At 45.3% G+C, this 17,879-nt stretch overlaps 1 protein-coding gene and 1 long non-coding RNA gene across 4 annotated transcripts in view; one reads left to right on the top strand and one right to left on the bottom strand.

The window, feature by feature from the left end:
* Positions 1 to 17,879, top strand: part of HGFAC (HGF activator) — a 600,748-nt gene that overhangs the window by 283,180 nt on the left and 299,689 nt on the right. The window contains exon 8 of the mRNA XM_069203474.1: positions 7,779 to 7,956. Within this exon, the coding sequence (XP_069059575.1) occupies positions 7,779 to 7,956 (178 nt within the window). The remainder of the gene's footprint in view (positions 1 to 7,778; positions 7,957 to 17,879) is intronic.
* Positions 1 to 17,879, bottom strand: part of LOC138249525 (uncharacterized) — a 456,612-nt gene that overhangs the window by 247,467 nt on the left and 191,266 nt on the right. The window lies entirely within an intron of this gene.

The raw sequence follows: 17,879 nt of genomic DNA, 5'->3' as shown, positions 1-17,879 counted from the left end.
CTTGGTGCTCCTCCTGTAATTCATTTGGACAGGGCTCTAGTTTAGGTTCCTCAGATTCTGAGGATGGTGGTGAGGATGATAAGAAAATGCTTCTGGGTTCTCAACTAAAATGTATAAGAAGATGGCAGTTCCAGCTGCAGAATTTCTGGTTGCTCCTCTGATATAGTACAATAACAGTGTCAGCATTCTCCCCAGCTGGAGGTGCCTCTGCTACATGCATATGCATGATGTTGTTTTTGGAGAATGAAAGAACCGCAATAAACTAACAAAGACATGGAGAAGTCTTGGTGCAGTTTTCATTTACTGGCTGAGGATGCCATCCTGAAAGATTCTGCTGAGGTAAGAGTTGATTTTTCTTAGACGATCCTAATCTGCAACTTTGTGTGGATCCTAACAGAGCAGAACACTCCTAGCCCTCCTCCATGGCTTTAAAGAGCTCCTTGAATTCCAAAATTGTGGATTGAGAAGTATAGGCAACATAGATATCTGCCCAGAGTCCAGCAGAGTTTCTGTTCGACATTTCCTTTGGTGTGGTTAATGTTAGGACTTTGGCTGGGGGTGCTCTTGTGGTAGACTGCCACAATTTGCTTTTGAAGAAATAGCATACACTGCTTCCCAGAATTCCATGGCTTCAAAGTCGCCTTTTGTTTGGAATCAGCTGTTTGCTTCACAGCTGGAAGATAAATTGCATTGTCTATTTAAGGAATGTATAGATTTTTCTTCCTTACTTCAGCATATTGAGCCACATTTCACTGGCTCTTCTTCGTTAGACTGGCACGTTGTCAAAGTCTTTATATCAGCCTTCTAAGCTTCATTCTCTGTGCCCTGCTTTGAGGCATTGTGGGCGGGGCTGTTTTGCCCAGAAGGGGTAAGCCATTCTCTCTAGGAAAGTTTCAGAGGTCTAACTATGCTAGCTGGTCCCTCAATGGCCAATTGGAGGACATCTTCATCCAGGACTTTGTGGATGGTTAGGAGCAGTCAGTTTCAGATGCCTGGCTCCTGCAGGTGGTCAGGGTCAGTTATCACATTAAGGGCCTAATTACGACCTTGACGAGGGCTTTCCTCCATCACAAATGTGACCGATATCCCGTCCGCAGTATTAGGATCTCCATTGAATATAATGGGATCGTAATACTGCGGACGTGATATCCGTCACATTTGTGATGGAGGAAAGTCCTCCGTCAAGGTCGTAATAAGGCCCTAAATTTGATGCCCTTCCTCCAGACATGGAGGTCACTTCCACACCACCTTGCCTAGTCAGAAGTTTGGTTATGTCTCAAGGTTTTTGAATCTCTGGAAAATTCCCGAGTTCCCAGGCTCTGCTCCTGCTTTCCGGTCCATGATACTTGTGGGTTGGATACTGTTCTTTTCCACTAGCCTCAACATTTTCTGTATGCCTTCCGTCCATTTCCTAATTTCCAGACTTTGGTTGTGGATGCAGAAGGAGGCAGCCAAAGTGATTGTGGTTGTCCAGGTTTGGTCTTGCCAGTCTTGGAGTCTTTCTTCTTATGTCCATAGCCTTTTATCCAGCTTAGAGGCTCCCTGTAGTTCTGTCTCCTTCCTGGTTCCAGGGGTGTTTGTCTGTGCGGTTCTTTGTCTATCAGTATGGAGGTTGAGGGGGTTGGATTACTGCAGAGCAGAGGGCTTCCTGGATCTCTAGCTGAGGTTATTCAGAAGTCTTTTGGACTTCTTCTTTGAAAGCATAGTCTTGGCGCTGGGTTGCTGTATGCATCCCACTCCCTTTTACCTGTCTTCCATGATCTATGAGGTATGTCTAAGTTGCAATTTCTCTGGGAGGGGTTTGGGTTAAATCTCCATGTCCATCTTAGGGACCAAGCGTGCACATACTAAAGCATTCTGTGCAGCCTGGGATATCTTAGGAAATGGTGACTTGTTTGGCATCTAGAGCTTTTCTTTTTTCTATTCTACTATGCATCCTAAAGCCCCTCCCTGTAATGTACCTTTAGTCCTGCATGCTTTTCAGGTAGCTCCTTTGAACCTCTTGAGTATGTAGATATTGAGTTCTCGACTTGGTTGGTGTTCTTCTTCCTGAGGTGGCTTAGGGTCGGGCAACTTGTGGTTTGTGGCTACTTATGCTGAAGTACAGGGTGTCTCTTCTGCTGAGATTTGTAAGGCAGCTACCAGGGATCCTTCTTGCAGTTTTGTTCACTGTTAACATATGCAGCGGCTGGAGGTAAAGGGGAGATCAATGGTATGGGGATTCTAATTCTATTCTCTCCTGACCTGTTGTGTTTCACTACTCAAGTAACTATTTCTATGGCTTGTTGGTGCTTTTTTATATTTATACTTCTGAAGACAGGTATGTGGCATTAATATTACTCTTGAATTGGTGAGTGGGAAGAGTAATGGTATGTTATGGTATGTTAATTTGTAAAGCACACTATTACCCCCAAGGGTATCCTGGAGTTAAGCAGGTGTGTGTGTTTAGCCCTGCCAATTATAAATGGGTTATTTGAAAACCCAGGTCTTCAGCTTCTTGTGGAATTCAAGAAGGGAGGTGGAGGCTCTGATGTGGAATGGAAGGCCGTTCCACACTTTAGGAGGGCTGTAAGAGAACACCTATCCTCCTGATCTGGTTCTGTGTATGCGTAGGATGTATGCGAGTAGGCGTCAAGTGAAGCTGTCTGGTTGGTTGGTGGAAGGAGATGCAACTGTTCAAGTAGGCTGGGCCTGAGCAATGTAGTATCCTGAATGTGGGTGAGGAGTACGAATTGAGTGTGTTTGTGCATCGGGAACCAGTGGAGCTCCTTGAGGTGTGTTGTCATATGAGTTCTGCGTGAGAGGTTGAGGATAAGCTTAGCTGCCAACTGCTGGATGGCTTATAGTTTTCCAGTGAGTTACTTGGTGATCCTAGCATAGAGGGTTTTCCCACAGTCCAACTTATTGGTGACTAGGGCGTGAGTGACAGTTTTTCCGGTGTTGCTTGGTAGCCATTTAAAGGTCTTCCTCTGCATCTTCGGGGTGTGAAAGCAGTATGTAGTGATGGCATTGACTTGTGTATTCATGTCCAGTTTGCTGTTGATGATTATTCTGAGGTTCCTGGCGTGCGTTCTGGGAGTGTATCCGAGTTCAGCCGCCTCCAGTTGGAGTCCCATGGTGAAGTGTTCTTGCTGAAGATCACTTCTTTTGTCTTGGCATTGTTGAGCTTGAGACGGTTGTCTTTCATCCAGTTAGCAACTTAGGTCATGCAGGCAGTGAACTTGTTTTTTTCTGTTGGGGGTCTTTTCCAAGAGGGAGAGTAATGAGTTGTGTGTTATCAGCATATGAGAGGATGTTGATATTGTGTGCATGGATGACATTGGGCAGAGGGATCATGTGTGGATTGAAGAGGGTTGGGCTGAGTGGTCACCCTTGAGGCATTCAGCAGATGTGTTTGTGCGCTTCTAAGCTCTAAGGTGCCAGCCTGACAGCTTGTGTTCCATCTGTTATGAAGGAGCAGATCCAGCATAGAGCAGATCCATGGATGCCAATCTCGTGCTGGTGCCTCATATGGATGGGGTGTGAGACCATATTAAATGCTGCATTGAGGTCTAGGAGAATGAGGGCTGTCCTGTCTCCTCTCTCAAAGATCATGTGGATGTCATCTGTGGTGGCAATGAGTGCTGTTTCTGTACTGTGGTTGGGCCTGAATCCAGAGTGTGTGTCATCAAGGAACTGATGATTGCTGAGATGATTGGTAAGACCTGGTTGATTTGTTTCTCTAAGACCTTTGCGAGGTATGGAATTAGGGAGATAGATCGATAGTTGGAAAGCATGACTGGGTCAGCAGATGGTTTCTTGAGCTGGGGTGTGATAGTGTTATGTTTCCAGGTGTCTGAGAATGTGGCTGAGTCTATGGAGGCATTGAAGATGGGTGTTAGTGCTGCGCTGATGTTAGGAGTCCTTTGGTGAAGGTGTGGTGGGGGTAAAGGTCAGACGCAGCCCCAGAGTGGATGGTTTTCATGGTAGCAGCAATTTAGATGGTGGTGATGGCATGCCATGAGGTCTGGGTTTGTTCATCAGCCGTGATGGGAAATTGAGTTGTGACATTGACGGGGTCTGTTTGAGGGTCAAAGATGCCATATATGGAGGTGATTTTGTTACAGAAGATTGCCAAGCACTTTTTTGCAAAAGTCTTGTGAGGAGGTGATTTTGTTGGAGGTGGCAGGAGGTGCACTAAAATCTTTGATGATGGGTGTGAGAAAGTGGCTTATTGGTTGAGGGGTGGTGACACCCTATTGAAGCAACAATCACAGTCCTCATCAGGGTGAACCACAATAACTCACCAAATCAACCTGTGCTTACCCCTCTGGTAGCTTGGCACATAAGTAGTCGGGCTTAACGTAGAGGCAATGTGTGAAATATTTATGCAGTCCACAAACAGCATTAAAGTGAAAACACAACAAAAGAAAATCCCACACCAATTTAGGAAAATAGAATAAATGCAAGTAAATAAAATGAGACCAAAAACAACGAAAATCTAATCAGTAGAACCGGAGACATGCAATTTCAAAGATTTAGGTAAGTATAGCACCAAAAAGCAGAAAGTGCGCCTCACAGTTATCTGGTTATGCTAGACTGACGGAAAGTCACTAGTTCAGTCCAACGACGATGGAGCAGGGTCCGTTACAGGGACCAGGTTAGTCCAGCTGAAATTTTACCTTTTCAAAGTCCAGCATGAAGGTACAGTTCATGGTGGAAGAAGCACAAAGGAGCAGGGAGAGCATTGCAGGTGGTCGTAGCTGCAGAGTGAAGGGCAGACGGGGTGTTGCAAACAGCTGCCTTGGTAGGATGAAGATCTTGTTGAGCCACATGGACAGTCATTGCTGGGCACCTGAACTATCAATGCTGTAGCACAATGTGTAAACCACACACTTGCGGTCGTCGCTGGTGATGGCTGTAGTGCAAAGATTTGGGTCCACCGGAGAGTTGCAGGGAGCCCTCTTCTGCTTGTTGTGTTCCTATAGCTCACACCAAGAAGTCAGTCACCAGTCCCTTAGAGTAACTCTGCCTTGGATGAAGGGAATAGATCCAGTCTTCCTTCTCCGAGAGCAGGATGGGATGTAAGCAGCAGGGAAACCTCTGGCAGCAGGGAAGTCCTTCTTTTGTAGTATCCGTAGGTCTAGAAGTGTACTAAAAAGTGGGTCTGTGGGTCCAATATTATTATCTAGTGCCAGCTTTGAAGTGGGAGAAATTTCTAGAGCTTTCCCCCACAGATGGTCCTGAAGTCGTTACTGCTTCTCTGCCAAGGCTCCACTGGGTCTGGGGGGTCACAAAAGGCTAGTGTGAAGTTCTTTGTGTGGGTGCTGAGGGAATGTAAGTGGAGTTTTGCACAGCTCCGCCCTTCCGATACTGTCAGGATGGCCCGTCTTGCCAACACCTCGTCCCCATTTGTGTTATTGTCCGTAAGGAATACAAAATCTCCAACTAGACCTAGTCATGTGACCCAGGATACAGGCCGCAGGTACCAAATGTTTAGGACAAGAAAATGCCATCTTTCTCAAGGTGGCATTTTCAGAATTATGACTTAAAATCCAACTTCACCATTAAGGAAGATTTCCAATTATAATACCTTCAACATCAAACATGACATTTCCATCTGTTCTCAAACAAAAGTTATCACTTATTAAAAAGAATGGGGTTTAGAGCCTACCCTAAGGCTCACTTATATGTCTTTAAATGGGAGTTTTAGGTTTGCCAAAAGGCTTATTTTGAAGGCTTAAGTCAAATTGGCAGTTTTCAACTGCACAAAATCTGCAATGGCAGGCCTGAGATATGTTTTAAAGGGCTACTTAAGTGGGTGGCACAATAATTGCTGTAGGCCCACTAGTAGCATTTAATTTACTGGCCCTGGGTATAGGGTATATCACTTTACTTGGGACTTATAAGTACATTAAATTTGTCAATCAGGTGTCAGCCAATTTTAGACAGCAATATTTATAAGGGGATTCCCTGAACATAATGCACGTAGCTCAGACAGGGAAATAACCAAAGTAGGTAAAAACTACTACAAAAGCTACTAAGATAGCCATGAAGATACCATCATCTTCACGTACCAATACTATGGTCTGAGATGATACTAACTATATGTGACTGACCAGTAGAGTATTTTTAATAGGCTACTCAGTTTAGGTACTCAAATAACAGAATCCTATTACATAATTGATACAAGCTTATTTTACAAATATAGATATTTTATTATTCCATAATGATACAATCATAAAAAGTATATACATTAAATCAAAAAAATAGAAAAAAATACATACCATAGGGACCGAAGGTATCATTGGTTCCTTAATATGTTGGTTCACTTGTAAATAAGACACGTTTTCTTATTTGAATTATTTAATGTCTATGTGGTATGTTTGACTTAGGTGCTTTGTATGTATTTTTTTCTATTTTTTTGATTTAATGTATATACTTTTTATGATTGTATCATTATGGAATAATAAAATATCTATATTTGTAAAATAAGCTTGTATCAATTATGTAATAGGATTCTGTTATTTGAGTACCTAAACTGAGTAGCCTATTAAAAATACTCTACTGGTCAGTCACATATAGTTAGTATCATCTCAGACCATAGTATTGGTACGTGAAGATGATGGTATCTTCATGGCTATCTTAGTAGCTTTTGTAGTAGTTTTTACCTACTTTGGTCAGCCAATTTTACCCTGTTTTAGGGAATGGCCACAAGCACTTTAGTACTGGTTGTCCTAAAGCGAACAAAACCAATTCAGCAAAACAGGAAGGGAGAAGGCAAAACGTTTGGAGGAAGACCACCCTAAGGCTAACAGGTCTAACAATAGCAAAGATTTCCTTGCTTCTCTTAGTGCTGGTGTCAGTATGTAAGACCTGTGCACTTGGTGTTTCATATCTGCTGGTGGTAGGGTTTTCATGGCTGATTTTATGATGTCTTTATCTGTGGTTCCTTGACTTGTTCTCCATCTGTGCTTCAGTTGCTTGCAATGGTGTTTCGTCAGCCTGAGTTCCTCTGTGTACCAGCTTGCCTGTGCTCAGGCTCTTGCCGCTTGATTGCGCTTGAGGGGAGCCAGAGTGTCAGGGCATGCGTGATCCAGCTGCTGAGGTTCCTGATGGCTTTCGGGAAGTTGCTGGTGTGTTCAGGCAGGTGCTCAGAGAGGGGGGACCCCACTCCTCTTCTGAGATTAACCTACGGGACATGGAGGGTTATTGGTAAATAATCAGGCCACCGGACCTGATTTAGAGTTTGGCGGATGGGTTACTCCGTCACAAACGTGACAGATATCCTTTGAGCCTTATTACGGTTTCCAAAGGATAGAATGGAGTAGTAATACAGTGGGCAGGATATACGTCGTGTTTGTGACGGAGTAATCCCATCCGCAAAGCTCTAAATCAGGCCCATTATCCGTATGCAGGGATAACCAAGTGCACTACGTTCACCCAGTAAAGCAAAAAGGCATGATGCACTTTTTGAATGGAGGTACAACATGTATTGCACCCCACACCTGAATTCCATAGGTTTTCTGCTTCAACCATCCGCATACATTTCCCGTTTGTACTGCCACGCCTTCTATAAAAAATGCAGCTTCGCTACAGCTAGTCTTCTAAAATATTCTGCATCCCAATCAGCGTCCTCTCTTTTTTAATCAAATTTAAGATGAGAAAAGACTGTAGAAGAACATGATAAATAATAGTTAATATATGGAATGTTAAAAACTTTAATAAACGAGTTATGTTTTCTGTGAGTTTACGCCTACTGTACGTTTTTACTCATCAGTTCTCTCTCCCTTGTATAGATCCTAACAAAAAATGCTATTATCGCAATAGAGCTGATATGTACCGAGGAACTGAGAGGACGACTCAGTCTGGCAGTGAGTGCATACCGTGGAATTCAGATCTGCTTTTCGATGAGATGCGCTCTGATCTGGTTGAAGATGCTATAGAGAAAGGCCTGGGGTCCCACCCATACTGCAGGTGAGAAAGCTTATGCTACAACCAAACACTGTAGCCTGTATGTATTACATCTATGCAGATAGGACACAGACTTTCCAGATGATCTGGTCTTTCTGCCCCTTGTGCGTTGTCGTTATTATAGCACATTGTACCATGAGTGGGGCCTCGAGGCACTGTTAACTTGCCAGCTGAAAGCAGCTAAGTGCATCATGAATGAGAATGCACCTTCGGGGCTTGTAGGAAAGTACCATCTTGCCTGGCATGTTACCCCCATATTTCACTGTATATATGTTGTTTTAGTTGTATGTGTCACTGGGACCCTGCCAGCCAGGGCCCCAGTGCTCATAAGTGTGCCCTGTATGTGTTACCTGTGTTATGACTAACTGTCTAACTGAGGCTCTGCTATCCAGAACCTCAGTGGTTATGCTCTCTCATTTCTTTCCAAATTGTCACTAACAGGCTAGTGACCAATTTCACCAATTTACATTGGCATACTGGAACACCCTTATAATTCCCTAGTATATGGTACTGAGGTACCCAGGGTATTGGGGTTCCAGGAGATCCCTATGGGCTGCAGCATTTCTTGTGCCACCCATAGGGAGATCTGACAATTCTTACACAGGCCTGCCAGTGCAGCCTGAGTGAAATAACGTCCACGTTATTTCACAGCCATTTACCACTGCACTTAAGTAACTTATAAGTCACCTATATGTCTAACCTTTACCTGGTGAAGGTTGGGTGCTAAGTTACTTACTGTGTGGGCACCCTGGCACTAGCCAAGGTGCTCCCACATTGTTCAGGGCAAATTCCCCGGACTTTGTGAGTGCGGGGACACCATTACACGTGTGCACTATACATATGTCACGACATATGTATAGCGTCACAATGGTAACTCCGAACATGGCCATGTAACATGTCTAAGATCATGGAATTGTCACCCCAATGCCATCCTGGCATTGGGGAGACAATTCCATGATCCCCCGAGTCTCTAGCTCAGACCCGGGTACTGCCAAACTACCTTTCCCGGGGTTTCACTGCAGCTGCTGCTGCTGCTGCCAACCCCTCAGACAGGTTTCTGCCCTCTTGGGGTCCAGCCAGGCATGGCCCAGGAAGGCAGAATAAAGGACTTCCTCAGAGAGAGGGTGTTACACCCTCTCCCTTTGGAAAAAGGTGTCAGGGCTGGGGAGGAGTAGCCTCCCCCAGCCTCTGGAAATGCTTTGATGGGCACAGATGGTGCCCATCTCTGCATAAGCCAGTCTGCACCGGTTCAGGGATCCCTCAGCCCTGCTCTGGCGCGAAACTGGACAAAGGAAAGGGGAGTGACCACTCCCCTGACCTGCACCTCCCCTGGGAGGTGCCCAGAGCTCCTCCAGTGTGCTCCAGACCTCTGCCATCTTGGAAACAGAGGTGCTGCTGGCACACTGGACTGCTCTGAGTGGCCAGTGCCAGCAGGTGACGTCAGAGACTCCTTCTGATAGGCCCCTTCAGGTGTTGCTAGCCTATCCTCTCTCCTAAGTAGCCAAACCTCCTTTTCTGGCTATTTAGGGTCTCTGCTTTGGGGAATTCTTCAGATACCGAATGCAAGAGCTCATCAGAGTTCCTCTGCATCTCCCTCTTCACCTTCTGCCAAAGGATCGACCGCTGACTGCTCAGGACGCCTGCAAAACCGCAACAAAGTAGCAAAGACGACTACTTCAACCTTGTATCGCTTCATCCTGCCGACTTTCTCGCCTGTTTCCTGGTGGTGCATGCTCTGGGGGTAGCCTGCCTCCTTCTTGCACCAGGAGCTCTGAAGAAATCTCCCGTGGGTCGACGGAATCTTCCCCCTGCAACCGCAGGCAACAAAAGACTGCATCACCGGTCCTCTGGGTCTCCTCTCAGCATGACGAGCGAGGTCCCTTGAACTCAGCAACTCTGTCCAAGTGACTCCCACAGTCCAGTGACTCTTCAGTCCAAGTTTGGTGGAGGTAAGTCCTTGCCTCCCCACGCTAGACTGCATTGCTGGGAAACGCGTGTTTTGCAGCTACTCCGGCTCCTGTGCACTCTCCGAGGATTTCCTTTGTGCACAGCCAAGCCTGGGTCCCCGGCACTCTAACCTGCATTGCACAACCTCCTGAGTTGTCCTCCGGCGTTGTGGGACTCTCTTGTGCAACTCCGGGTGAGCACCGATTCACTCCACTTCGTAGTGCCTGTTGCGGCACTTCTGCGGGTGCTGCCTGCTTCTGAGTGGGCTCTTTGTCTTGCTGGACGCCCCCTGTGTCTCCTCACGCAATTGGCGACATCCTGGTCCCTCCTGGCCACAGCAGCATCCAAAAACTCTAACGCGACCCTTGCAGTTAGCAAGGCTTGTTTGCCGTCTTTTTGTGGGAAAACACTTCTGCACGACTCTTCACGACGTGGGACATCCATCCTCCAAAGGGGAAGTTTCTAGCCCTTGTCGTTCTTGCAGAATCCTCAGCTTCTACCATCCGGTGGCAGCTTCTTTGCACCCACAGCTGGCATTTCCTGGACATCTGCCCACTCCCGACTTGATCGTGACTTTTGGACTTGGTCCCCTTGTTTCACAGGTACTCTCGTCTGGAAATCCATCGTTGTTGCATTGCTGGTGTTGGTCTTTCCTGCAGAATTCCCCTATCACGACTTCTGTGCTCTTTGGGGAACTCAGGTGCACTTGGCACCCACTTTTCAGGGTCTTGGGGTGGGCTATTTTTCTAACCCTCACTGTTTCCTTACAGTCCCAGCGACCCTCTACAAGGTCACATAGGTTTGGGGTCCATTCGTGGTTCGTATTCCACTTCTAGAGTATATGGTTTGTGTTGCCCCCTATCCCTATGTGCCCCCATTGCATTCTATTGTGACTATACATTGTTTGCACTATTTTCTATTGCTATTACTGCATATTTTGGTATTGTGTACATATATCTTGTGTATATTTGCTATCCTCATACTGAGGGTACTCACTGAGATACTTTGGCATATTGTCATAAAAATAAAGTACCTTTATTTTTAGTATATCTGTGTATTGTGTTTTCTTATGATATTGTGCAAGTGACACTAGTGGTACTGTAGGAGCTTCACTCGTCTCCTAGTTCAGCCTAAGCTGCTCTGCTAAGCTACCTTTTCTATCAGCCTAAGCTGCTAGACACCCCTCTACACTAATAAGGGATACCTGGGCCTGGTGTAAGTACCCCTTGGTACTCACTACAAGCCAGTCCAGCCTCCTACACTCTCCCTAGCAGGGACATTAATCACAAATGATCTTGACACCTTTCTTGCTCCCTGAAAGTTGGGCGCACAAAGAACTGTACAGCCGAGTAAGTTATTGCTAAATAGAGCGCATCCCCCCAGAGGTCAAGTGCCCCTTCTAGGCCAGCGCCCAGTGCGACTGCACCAGTCGCACCTCTCTTAAGCCGACCCTGCCCTTAGGTGTCTTGGAGTGCATCAGGAAAGACATTCTCAGAGAAGGGCAATATTTAATTTCCAATTGGTGGATTTTTAGTTCCAATTTCACAGGATGTGCTGAAAACCAGGGATTAGTTTTGTAGGAGGTTTGTTTTTTTTATTTTTGATTCTGTAAGGGGCTTTATCATTAATACCTCCAAATAACTCCAAACGCAAATGATTAAAATTGAATGAGAGAAATTGGGTCATATTACCGGGATTTAGCTGTATCTCTGGAGGTGTTAGCTACCAAAATAGCAATAGCTTCTGGTGGACCCGACTTCCAGCACCTGACTCAGAGGGAGCGATTAAGAATGGCCGCTGAAGAAAAGCAATGGCAAAGCCAATAGGTTTTGGGGGTTTATAGTGCCTGTACACAACATGCGGATGGCTGCACAGGCACATTTTGAGCAAGGACACATGCCAGCAGATCAACTCCCCCTCCCCCATTTACACTGACCAGCAGACATAACCATGTACACAGGCAGGCACACTGGCACAGACACAGACATACTGCACATAAGGCAGAGGCACACAACCACCAGTGTGTATTGATCAACAGTAACAGACGACCCTAAATGGCAGATGGGAGAAATGATGTGCATAACATCGTAGGGTAATGTACAGTAGAAGGAAGACAGTGTGATATGCAGTAGGGAGGCAAAGGGTGATGCACAGAAGGAGACGACAGACTGCTGTAGTAGTTTGCAACTTTCATGCTTTATCAGGTTTAATCTTCTATATAGAACACTTGTTTGCTTTTCTTTATGTAGGGGGAGGGTGAAGTTTTGCATAGCTAGATGATTTCTGCACCTCTGTGTAATGCATAGGAAGAGTATAGCCATTAGCTGCAAGGAAGCGCTCTGTGCTCGGCTATTGCCATGTACTCAGAGAACATCAAACATTGGCATCACAATTTGACATCACCATTGAGACCTAGGTGGTAATGGTGGGCTTTGGATGAATTAGGCATTTTGATATAGAAAGATATAGCTAAGTGGTCCATCCTAACCAGTAGAACAGAGTTCCTTACCACCACATCCCGAAAATAAATACAAAATAGCATCCAACACATGTCCCTGAGTGTCGGTGGGTTCCTTAGACATTAAAGATGTGAATTAAAAGTCTCTGCTTTCTTTAAACTAAACCGTGGTGCCCAAAACGTTAACTAACCTGAGATTTGGGTTTCTCAATAAAATAATTTTATCTCTTTTCAAACAAACAAATCAAATGTATTCAGTTAGATTGTAATGATTACCTGAGAGAATATGACAGGTAATCCATCAGCACATTCAACAGGGACATTCCTGATCATGCAAAAGAATGCTGAACAGTCAAATTTAGAGATGAGGTCATTCAGGAGCAAGCTGGAACACGTTGTTACTTCTATCCCTCCCCCAGTTCTGTCCTCCCAGTCTACATGTGCAATTTGGAAATTTGAAGGCAATAATGGGGCCAAACGTATCTAACTTAGAAGATCTGTCTTTCCACCAAAACCCAAGGTTTTTGGATTGGCCCGCCTGTGATCCTACTCCCTCGCACACATGACGCAGCACGAGGATCAAACTTAAGAGTAAAATAACTTTGTGCATCAACTTTAATCCATTGCTGCTCTTTGCGCCACTTGGTATTGCTTTGCATTGCATTGTGTTGCCCGAGTTCCAGCGCGAACCGTTAGTAAATCTGGGCCCTAACGTGTTCTTGGTGTTAAAGTTGAGGTTTGTTTCCTTTTAGCCAAATGAAATAACACTTCTAACAATGCTTTACAAGTTAAAGCCTTGGGGCAAGCTAGATTATCAAGGAGTGTTTGGGCAATGACATGCTCATAAGTGCATATGAAACTGTGGCATGAGGCACTCTATTGAGAAAAAATAGTATGGTCTCCCACAAATGGGTTAACTGACTCCAAGTGCGATGGGTATTCCCAGATGTGGATCCTGTGCTCACTGTGCCATTAGAACCAAGCCGCACACGACTGAAGAGGCCGAAATAGGCTTGGGTTGCTTGTGCTCTGGTTCAGAGAAGACCTGGCTTGGGAGTTTGGTCTGGATTCTTTCCATTGGAGTAGGCCCAAGGCTGATTTATATATGGCTTGGTCTAACCTGAGGTGCCATGATGGGCACACAAATGATAGACTGGGATGAAGGCTCCAGTAATTACCAGTGACTGAGATTGATTAAGTTATTCCAGCCTTCGCTTTTTTATATTTATCAGTGCAACTGCATAGTTGCAAAATATATGCTAATATGATGGTCCTGTGCTCCCTGTGCCACTAAACTAAGTTACAACCAATTGAAAAGGCTCAAATAGGCCAAAACTGTTCCAGGGATGCTTGTGTTCTGGCGCAGAGAGGTCCTATTTTGGTAATTCAGGCTGGACTGTTCCCATTGGAGCCAGGTCCAAGGCTGATTTACATATGGCCGTGTCCAAATTGAGCTGTCATGGTGTTTAAAAAAAACAATGGACTGGGATGTGGTCCTGAGTAATTACCAGTGGCTTTATGTATTCCTAACACTTAGCCCTGACAGCCGTAGGGTGGTCATCGCCCAACTTTTTGCCTGCCTCCCTCCATTTTTCGGACACTGTTTTTGGTAGTTTTAGGACTCTGGGCACTTTACCACTGCTGACTGTTGCTAAAGTGCATGTGCTCTTTCCCCTAACATGGTAACATTGGTTCCTACCCAATTGGCATATTTAATTTTCTTGTAAGTCCCTAGTAAAGTGCACTACATGTGCCCAGGGCCTGTAAATTAAATGCTACTAATGGGCCTGCAGCACTAATTGTACCACCCACATAAGTAGCCCCTTAACCCATGTCTCAGGCCTACCATTGCAAGGCCTGTGTGTGCAATTTCACTGCCAATTCAACTTGGCATTTAAAACTACTTGCCAAGCCTTAAACTCCCCTTTTTCGTCATATAAGTCACCTACCAAGGTAGACCCTAGGTAACCCATAGGGCGGGGTGCTATGTAAGTAAAAGGTAGGGCATATACGTATGGGTTTTAAATGTCCTGGTAGTGGAAAGCTCACAAATTTGTTTTTCACTACTGTGAGGCCTGCTCCTGTCATAGACTAGCATTAAAACTGCCCTCATATACTTTTAAATGGCAGATTCTGATCTGGAAGTAGTAGCCCTGTCATGTGTAGTATGGGCAGAATGATAATAGAAAATCCTTATTATTGGTGAAGTTGGATTTAATATTACTATTTTAGAAATGCCACTTTTAGAAAGTGGGCATTTGTCTCACTTACTGCCATCTGTGCCTTACAGCCTGTCTCCAACCTTCGTCTGGTCTGTGCTGGTTGACAGCTCCCCTTGTGCATTCTACTCAGATAGCCACAAACACACGACGCTCAGTCACATCTGCATTCATCTGCATACTGAATGGGTCTCCCTGGGCAGGAAAGGTGGAGGTGCTCTCCCTTCCATTTAAAAGATCAGTGACCTGCCCTCACACAAAGGACTGATAACCCCTCACAGGGATCCTGGAAGACAGGACTGGGCTGAAAAGGGAACTCATGCATTTCAAAACAACCACTCTTTGAAGTTTCCCCCACTTCAAAAGCATTTTTGGGTATATAAACTGAGTCTCTGACCCCACCAAATCAGACACTTCTGGATCTACACCTGAACTCCGTCAGAGTGACTGCCTGGCTGCCCAAAGGACTCATCTGGACTGCTTTGCTGAGAAGGACTGCTGCCCTGCTTGTTGCCATGCTGGCCTCTGACTGTGCTGGAAGGATTCTGCCTTCCCCAAAAGTACTCTCTAAGGGCCTGGATTGAGTTTGCCTCCTGTTCTGAAGTCTCAGGCACAGCAAAGACTTTACCTGCAAGCTGGTAGCTAGTTTCCCGACTTCAGGGACTCCAGAAACGACTTCAGCGATGCCAGCACTGATGCCGCAGCCTACTCCCGCTCCGTGGACATTGCTGCAGGCAACGACCACGGCCTGCAACACAAGTAAAATGTTGCTGCAACGCCACTGATGTCACGCAGTGTTATCGTGGCACTGTGAAATCAACACATCACGTCTTGACCGACTGGATCCATCGACCCCGCCAGGTCACAAGGCACCGATGCATCACCACCACGCCGCACCAGCTCCCCTTGCATCTGGATGCAACTGACATCTTGCCTCCCCTGCCTCGCAGTGCTGAACCAACGCCTCATCTCCCTGGCTGGTCTAAGGGACTGATGCTGCCCCGGCCCCAGCAATGCCTCACCTCCACGACTCTGTGCGACGTCAATATTTCTTTGTTTTAAAAGGTACTGTACCAGGGGGTCAGTGTGACTGTGACCGGCGCCTGTGGTGTTGCATTATTAGGAACAACTCCATCAACTACGCCGTGGTAGCCCTAGTTGAAGTAATTGTATTTCTAAGCACTTTAGGGGGATTTAATCTTTATCAATTCATAACTTTGCTTGTGTACATTGGATTTTCATTGTTTCAACATTATTTTATTCAAATAAATATTCTCTATTTTTCTAAACCTGTGTGGTGTATTTTTGTGGAGTTTTCACTGTGTTATTGTATGAATTCTTGCACAAATACTTTACATCTTGCCTTCTAAGTTAAGCCTGACTGCTCAGTGCCAAGCTACGGGAGGGTGGGAACAGGATAATTTGGATTGTGTTGTGGCTTACCCTGACTAGGATTGTGGTCCCTACTTGGAGAAGGGTGTGTACCTCTGCCAACTAGAGACTCCATTTCTAACACTAACTGACAACTATAAAGCTCCTTCTATGGAGACAGAGTGGTATTCACTCTACACTCAATGTGTGTTACAAGTGCCTCACTTGACTATTCAAGGGTGTCACGAAGGAGCATCTCAAGGGCCAATTTCGAGTGTACCCGTGCTCCAGTACTGAAATCACTGTCTCTGCATGTGCAGTGGTTTCAGGGGTCCCAGTGTGGGGGCGATCTCTACCTCTGTTACCTTCTGTGTCTGCTCCCATAGGGCTGCAATGAGGGGCCTAAGACAGAGACGGGTGAGCAATTTGACTATGTTGGAGAACGTTGAGGATTCCCATCAGAAATACTTTGTGTCAATCCAAGAGTGCTGATGCATAATAGAGGTGCCACACAACAGTGCCACATATCTACTCACCCACGAAGTGACAGCAAAAATATCAAACCCATCATGAGTGACAGACCGAGTGGTCCATCACAAATTCACAGTTTGTGCTAAGCTGGGATAGAAGAGTGTGCTAAGGTTGGGCATTGCATATTGTCCATATTTTTAGTTTTTAAAAATGTTACGTAGTGAGGTTTTATAGTGCACAACTATCACTCCAGTAGAGTTTCTTGATGATGGTGTCCCCTCTAAGGCTGAACAAGAAAAGCTATTTTACTGATTGAAAATCCAGGTTTTAAGGGATTTCTTGAACAGAAGCAGTTCTGATGTGTTTCTGATTTCAGCCAGTAGAGTTTCAAGTTTTGGGTCCCTGTACCCTACAGATACGTCCTCCCCAGTATGATCAATTGAACCGCAGGACAATCATCATCATCTGATTGCTTGAACTTAGAGAGTGACTTCACCAGTATGTCTGAATGATGTGATGAATGTAGGAGTGGACTCTCTCCATGAAGATTTTAAAAATTATGCAAGTGGATGTGAAGAGAATTTGCTTCCTAACATCTCTAGCTCTCATCAGAGTCGAAAGAAGGGGATCAAACCTCCTGAGATGAAAGATGGATCCTTTGGAGACAATAGATTGAGTATTTAGATATACCTAGGGAGACCGAGTTCCCATAATCCATCCCGGCATAGACAATGGCATTAGCTGCCATGATTCATGAAAGAGGAAGACTCTTCTTAGGTGCCGTATTTGATGAGAGCATATTTTGGACACTTGGGAGAGTTTGGCATTAAGGTTCAGTTTGGTATCCAGTAAGATGCTCCGGTTGCTGGCCTTGGACACCAGGGAGGGGCATTAACCTAGGTTAGGGTGCCAAAGAAAGCTGTCCTACAGATTAAGTTTACGGCAGATACGTGGCATTTTGGATTTAGAGGGGTTAATCTTTAGTTAGCTCTGCAACATCCAACTCACAATAAAGTTCATGGTTTACTGGATGATAAGTTGTGTTTGCTTGAAAAATGCCCTAGTTGCTCAGTCAAAGGGGGCATGGATAGGTTGAATAGGAGATGGGATAGAAAGGATCCTTGGGGCACTTCCCAATTAACATGGGAGAGAAAGATGGTGAAGGCACCCAGTTGAATGGCTTAGGATCTATCTGTAAGAAACAGAAGAAGTGAAGGTTCCTAATAATAATGTTGAGTAATTAGGCCATGTCATTAGTGAAGATGGGTTCATTATATGTCCTGATTGGTTGCAGCGATTACTGAGTCCCTGCATTACAGAGCAAGGAAGAGTTGCATAGTTTCTGTGAATATGTGAATTCTATTCCACAAACATCACCAACTATGTAGAAAAAGTGGAACCAATCAGGAGATTGTTGAAGGAAGGAATCTAGGTCAAATGGGATGCAGCTTTGGATGACC

This window comes from Pleurodeles waltl, chromosome 1_2 (assembly GCF_031143425.1).
Source record: "Pleurodeles waltl isolate 20211129_DDA chromosome 1_2, aPleWal1.hap1.20221129, whole genome shotgun sequence".
Lineage (NCBI taxonomy): Eukaryota > Metazoa > Chordata > Amphibia > Caudata > Salamandridae > Pleurodeles > Pleurodeles waltl.
The sequence above is the reverse complement of the archived record's forward strand: the minus strand, read 5'-3'. Positions and strand labels throughout refer to the sequence as shown.